The sequence below is a fragment of the Phacochoerus africanus genome, chromosome 2 (genome assembly GCF_016906955.1).
Source record: "Phacochoerus africanus isolate WHEZ1 chromosome 2, ROS_Pafr_v1, whole genome shotgun sequence".
NCBI lineage: Eukaryota > Metazoa > Chordata > Mammalia > Artiodactyla > Suidae > Phacochoerus > Phacochoerus africanus.
Window position 1 is genome coordinate 39,944,681 of NC_062545.1, and position 7,193 is coordinate 39,951,873.

At 40.9% G+C, this 7,193-nt stretch overlaps 1 protein-coding gene across 4 annotated transcripts in view; it reads right to left on the reverse strand.

Annotated features, from left to right (window-relative positions):
* PKIB (cAMP-dependent protein kinase inhibitor beta) overlaps positions 1–6,576 on the reverse strand; it is a 108,160-nt gene extending 101,584 nt beyond the window's left edge. Inside the window, exon 1 of one of the 4 annotated variants that reach the window (XM_047759446.1) lies at positions 6,213–6,532. Coding sequence is in view for 1 of the 4 variants with exons in the window: in XM_047759435.1 (XP_047615391.1) it covers positions 6,213–6,530 (318 nt within the window). In the remaining 3 variants the exon portion in view is untranslated. Of the gene's footprint in view, positions 1–6,212 lie in introns of all 4 variants that reach the window. The other 3 variants (XM_047759475.1, XM_047759466.1, XM_047759435.1) reach the window with 3 other exon arrangements.
* Between the last annotated feature and the right edge of the window lie 617 nt (positions 6,577–7,193).

Consider the following 7,193-nt stretch of genomic DNA (forward strand, 5'->3'; position numbering starts at 1 on the left):
TTATGGCACAAATGAATCTTTCCACAGAAAAGAAAATCATGGACTTGGAGAATAGACTTGTGGTTGCCAGGGTCGGGGGGGAAGGCAGGATGGATTGTGAACTTGGGGTTAATAGATGCAGATTATTGCCTTTGGAATGGATAAGCAATGAGATCCTGCTGTATAGCACTGGGAACTATATCTAGTCACTTATAATGGAGCAGGATAATGTGAGAAAAAAGAATCTATACATGTATGTGTAACTGGGTCACCATGCTGTACAGTAGAAAATTGACAGAACAGTGTAAACCAGCTATAATGAAAAAAAATAAAAAATTATTATATAAAACAAAAAATAAATAAAATAAAAAATGCTGTTTCCTCCCATTCTGCAGTTACACTTGAAAAGTTCATATATCCTTTCAAAGCATTCAAACCTAGAACCCATGGACTTCTCAGAGCTGGAACAACCTATGCTGGGTTTTACTTGAAGCATAATATCCTTTGGCAAAAATCCACAAACAGCTCAGGGAGCTGACCCAGATCTAGACTATAAGGAAAGTATTCCTCACTTCTGAAAACCTTTCCCACTCTTCCCTGAGGCAAACAAATAAAAACTATGCCCCCCCCCATGTTGTAGCCTGGTCCAGTTTTCACACTGTCAAACCCACATGGCACAAAGAATGGAAAACCTGAAATGATCTCGTTTAGATCTATTTTTGGTTCGGTGACAGAGGACTTTGGCCATGTCAGGATACAGTGGATACACTGCCCAAGTTACTAAACTGCTTACTGTAGAACCATCTTTACAACAGATACTCAGGATGTGCACATTTTAAACAGCTCTCAAGCCAATATCTAGGTATCAGCGAGGTTGATTTCTTCTTAAGAGAATCTGTTCCATGAGTCTCTCCTAGCTTCTAGGGGTGCGTGGCAAATCTTGGAACTCCTTGCAGCTTAACTCTAATCTCTGCCTCCATTGTTACATGTTTGCCTTCCCTCTATGAGTCTCTTTCTCTCTTTTCTTCTTAGAAGGACACCAGTCACATTGGTTTAAGGGCTCACCCTACTCCAGTATGACCTCATACTAACCAATTACAACCACAATGACCCTATTTCTAAACAAGGTCTCATTCTTAGATTCCAGGAAGTACATGAATTTTAAGGAGATACTTCCAAACGAGTACACGCTCCAAATCTGCCCTCGTTTTTCTATTGCCATCTTTGTAAACAGTGCTATTCCTCAACCTCAGACCAAGAATCTCAGAAGAATGCTTCAATCCCACCTCCCCTTAACTTCCTATCTCAATTATCATCAAGCCTAATTATTTTCCACTCCTAATATTTCTAGACTTTGGGTACCCTTGTTCATCTCTAAATTCTTCATCTCTAATCCCTGATTCCCTCTCTAGCATCTCTTGCTTGGGCTGCAACTTTCTGTCCCATACTCCTCAAATCCAATTTCTTCTGAGCTACAAGAGTATATATAGATACATACGTACAGCTCCATGGCATGTTAAAAACATGCAGAGTTGGGTTTTTTTAATTATTTTTTGCTTTTCTAATTTGTCACTGTTGTGAAAAGTTCTGCTTCTTTACTGCAATGAACCCAATTATGATAGGCATCCTTCTTCAGGAATATAGAAACTGAGAGGCAGAATGGTTTCTATGGAAGCCCTGGCCTTTGTAACATCTTCTTCTAGCTTGATAGACTCTTTACAAACCTTTGGAATGTTACAAAATCCATCATATCTATAATCTAGCTTTTAATTAGATTTGGGAAAGACAGACAATAGGGGTTTATTTCAGTGTTTTGAGATTTAATATTATACCTGGCTCCAGAAGCTCCATGATAGAAGTACTTATTCTCATTTTTAAAATAAACAAAATAAACAAAATAAACAAATGTCATTACAGGAATTATAAGTCATCCTTATTCACACACACACACACACACATGCACACACACACACGTGCACACACTGATTTTTAAGAATAGTGTTTTCTCCTGAGACATAGTAGCCCAGTCCATAAAGATTAGTCCAGAAGCAAATCACTTCTTAGTTATTTAATACAATCATGCTTGGGAAGACTGTTTAATTCTTTACTGTCTTCCATGGATTTATTCCTGAAACTATCACACTGAACCTCAATTTTCTCCTTTCCCTCACTCAAAAGAAGAAAACCTACAGTTAAGCATTTTGATTTCCATACTCCCAAATGGGGTTCTTTTTCATCAGCACAGTAGATGTTAGGGCATAGCAAGAAACAGGGACTGGGAGGAAGCAGAATCCAAGAGGCAGAGGAAGGCGTTCAGCTCCATTTATACTGTCTATATATGCTTCTGCTGCTGCTTCCCCAAATAAGTATTCAAGCTGCGTAGGCTCCAGACTATACAGTCTTAAAGTATCTCCATCCTCATGGCCCATGTTCCAGTCTGAGAAATCCTATTCTAACTGATCCAGGATTCTAGGTAAGTTTACTTTCTCCTGTTCAGGAATATATACAAATGTGAATTGTTTTATTCCTATTTAGATAGCTCTGAACTTCTTTTCCAAACAAGCATCCAACTCTTGGATACTATCACATTTTAAGAATAGTATTTATTAGAGAACAAAAAACCTACTTGGATTTAGAAGGTCCATAGCATGCTTTATATTTGGAAAGATGTATAAAACTGCTATTTGTCTCTGAGAGTGAAAATGAAAAATATATCCCAGTTGAGCATAAAGAAGACTACTTATTTGATTTCTGAGTCGAACATACTTCCAAAAAATAAAAAATAATAACCACTTTTGGTTTTCTGGATATGTTCAAATGTTCTCTTTATGCAATGTTACAAACTGATAGTGACTTATAAAAAGTAGAGTATATTAATATAAAAATTACTGAAACCAACAGGATTCAGAAGAGCATATACTAACAACAGAAGGGTTTTTCCCCCACTTTGGTTTTCTTGTTTGTTTTTTAGCTGTGCCCCCAGCATGTAGAAGTCCAAGGATCAAACCCACACTTCAGCAGTGACACAAGCCACAGCCATGACAATGCTGGATCCTTAACTGCTAGGCCACCAGGGAACTCTGACAGAAGCTATTAAACAAGAAGATAGGAGCCCTGGGTTTATCTCTAGCACATAATTTTGCACATGTAAATCACTTAAACTTAGGCCTTAGATCTCTACATCTAATAATAAAATATATATAGTTAATTAGTACTTAAAAGAATTATGTGGCATCATAGCTACAGAATATTACTTCATTATATGATTTATAGGGTATCTTTTCTATATTCTGAAAGGGATGATTTTTTTCTTACTCAATTAAAATTTTGTGTTAAAGGAATGGGAAATCATTGAATTTACCACCAAGCCATTCAGGTCTGAGTCTCATCAACATCTTAAAATACAGTTTCCAAATTGCTTTATTTATCATGCTCAATGGAGACTGAAGGAAATTTAGTCATAATTAAGCTTGATTTACTCTTATTTGGCATTAAAAAAATACATTGGGGGTAGAGATAAACAGGCAGAGAACAGAGGATATTCAGAGCAGTGAAAATACCTCCTATGATATTATAATGATGGATACATGTCATTATATATTTGTCCAAAGCCATAGAATGTACAACATTGAGAGTGAACCCTAAGGTAAACTATGGAATTTGGGTGATTATGATGTGTCAATGTAGGTTCATCCATTATAGCAAATGTACCACTCTGAGTGATAATGATAATAGGAAAGGCTCTGCATGTGTGGGGGCAGGGGGTATATAGAAAATCTTCTGTACCTTCCTTTTAATTTTGCTGTGAATCTAAAACTGCTCCCCAAAAAAAGTCTTCAGAAATATTTTATTTATGAGAAATATACTCTTTTCAAGTTTATTTGCTGTATTTGATCGCTAAGTATAAAAGGAAGCAGTGTTTCTTCTCCAACCTTCTCTCTACATATACATCAAATCATAAATAATCTAGTAAGAAACATTTACTTCTCCAGAATGTCCTACATGTAGTAAATACGTAACTTCTACATAAAATTCATTCTATAATGCTCTTAAAAAGTTAGACATATGTTTATCATGCAACCCAGCAACTGCACTGCTAAACATTTACCCACGAGAAATTAAAAGATATGTATTCACAAACACTCGCATGTGAATATTCTTAGCATCATGATTCATAGCAGGCTCAAACTGAAAACAACCCAAATGTCCATCCACTGGTGAATGGATAGACAAAATGTGGTATATCCACATTCAACAATAATAAGGAATGAAATACTGATGGAAAACTTCAACAGTAATAAGGAATGGAATACTGACACATACTACAATGTAGGTGAATCTCAAAACAGTAGAAGTGAAAGAAGCCATAAACAAAATACCACATATTTTATGATTCCATTTATGTAAAATGTCCACAGAAGGCAAATCTATAGAGACTGAAAGTAGATTAGTGGTTGTCTGAAGCTGGGGATGAGAACAGAGTTTAACTATTAATGGGCTTGAGGGATCTTATTGGGGTGATGAAAATGTTCTAAAACTGAACTATGGTGATGTTTTACAACTTGGTAAAATTTCCTTAAAAATCATTGAAAGGGATAAACTTCTAACACTCTAACTTCTAGTTTAAAATTGACTAAAAAGGAGAAAAAATAAGTTAACAAAAATGAAATCTGAAATATCCTGCATAGGTATTCCATTAGATTTTTGTTGAAGAAAGCTGTGGTCAAGATAAGACTAAAAAGTTAATTTCTAAAAACTTTTTGCAATTTTTTCCAACATATGCTTTACTTCAAAATTAAATCAGTTGATCTTCTAAAACATGATTTTTAGAAAAAAACATGATTTTAGAAAAAACTCCCTTAGGATAACAACATTACAGGAGTATTGACCAGCACTTGACATACTAACAGGAAAAAAAAAACGAAGGTTTTCAAAATTCTGGTCTAGAAATTTGATCCAGAACCAACTCCATTACAGAACTTCCTGTGAGCTTTACCGCCATCAGATCTCATTTTAATAATCCAAATTGTGAGCTTTCTGAATATTAAATCCCAGGAGGAATTTTTGTGTGTGTAGTAATATCAATAAGAAGAAAGTCATCTTGTGAAGAAGTAAAATGGGTGGATTTTGAATGTGCATGTACGCACAGAGAAATGAAATCTCAGAGTAGTTCTAACCCAATACTTTTTCAGTGTCCAAACCACTAATATGAGTGTTTTAGTTTTAGTTTTTCTAAGTGAATGTTTAAATCAACGTCTCTACTGATAAAGAATCTCTATAATCTTGCACAGGCACCGATTAATAATACCTGCAGTTTGGAGGGTTTTGTTTTTTTTAGTGTTTCCTGTGTGCCGCACTTGTACCAAGCTCTCTTCCAAAGAAACCTTGTTCGGATGCGTTCCTTGGCATGAGCTGTACAATGATGGAACGGGCCCGTCGGTCTCAGCCCACTCTGCAGGGTTTTGCCATTCAGGGCAGCTGATAAGTCAGGGTCATCTCCCCCAGATGGCACTATCAGGACCTTCCCCCCACGGGTTGCTGCAGTATCGGTCATCAGGACCCACACAGCCCATCTCCTGAGCACCTGGGAGCACACTGCGCTCGCCTCCCTCCCAGGCTGCCAGCCCGGGTCCTAGGCTCTGTGGAAATCCTATAGCTGTAGGCAACCCTTGATTTCGCCCCATCTCATCATGCCCATGTTTCCTCAAAGAATGGACGGTAACTAGTGAAGTAAAGTGACTTCGCTAAAGCCACACAGTTCGACGCGGGCAGATCCGGCTAGAACCACGGGTCTCGGCTGACCCCGTGGCCTCGAGCGGCTTCCTGAGCTGGGAACAAGCAGCCGGTGGGAAACGACGTGGCACTGCCCGTGGGAGAGGCGAAGCCTCAGCAACTTAAGAGAGGAGGTCACCAATGTCCACCTTCAGGGCAGGCTGGGCAAAATGAGGTGACCAGACCTCCCTGGTTATGCCTGTTGATCTGAGCGGCCCCCTTCCAGGCGGCAAGTACCTCTGCACGTTAAATGATGTGGTCGCTGGCAAAAAGAGGCACTGGCTCTGAATTCCGTCCCCCGCCCCACAAGCTCCTGCGGACTGAGCGGAAAATAGGAAAGTTGCACTTAACCACATCTTCGCTCGCTCAGTCTCCCCAGACTGCCCAAGTCCTTCCCCTCCACCTTCGCACCAGTGACCACCGCCCCCCCTACTCCCGCCGCCTCCTCAACTCGTACTTACCGGCCACGCGCAGAGCTGCCCGCCGAGCCTGGGCCGGATCCCCGCGCGCTCGGGCTCGCCTGGCCTCTCCGCGGCGGCGAGCTGTAACTCGGGCTCTAGCTCGCTGCCGCCTCTACCGTCCACGAGGATGCGGCCGCGTCTGAGCTGCCCAGCTGGTGCGCAGCCAGGGGGTGGTGGCGACACCGGGGGCGGGGAGAGCGGCCGCAGAGGCCCGCCCCCGAGCGTCGAGCGCTGTTCCCCCGCCGGGGTCTCGCTCTCTGCGCTGCCCGGCAGCTGCGACGGTGTCTCTTCAGCCCTGGAGTCCTGGACCGTACTCATTCTCCTGCGTGCGTGTTAGCAGACAGTTAATCTTCGGTGAGCAACCTAAAACCCGTGTCCTGCTCGCCTACCACTCTCAGTTCCTCTGAGTAGCTGTTAAGGATCTGTTAAGAATTTAATTGGTGTGACTGAGGGAATTTCACTTCCCTTCCCAGTTTGTGGAGGCTCCCTCTATAGTCCCTGGGACCCATTCGTGCGTGCCCTCGAGCCTTTGTGCTCCACGTTAATCGTGGTTGTATGGAGAATGTAGGAATGTGCGTGGTTTTTTTTATCAGCACCCGGAATGTGGGTCTTTGTGTTTATTAACTGATTAACAGATTGAGAAACCACGTGCGATGTAGACAACCTGGGGACAAAGAAAAGCAGAAATCAGTGTTTATCAAGTTTCACTTTAAGGAAAATGAAGTACATACTGTTAAGGTCTCCTTGCATCCTTTAGAAAGCGTAGTAGATGGATGGTGGTACCGCCCATAAAATGAAGGTGCCCTTCTCTGCTTCTTGAGAAGGTGGTTTCTCCTCACAGAAGTCCTGAGATCTCCTCTGGTTTCCTGAAGGACATTATCAGTGTCTAAGGGCTTCTTAACACCAATATGTTCATGGATACGGGACTCCGGCTTCCTACCCAAGCTTAGGACATCTGCCACTTCACATTGACTACTTCCA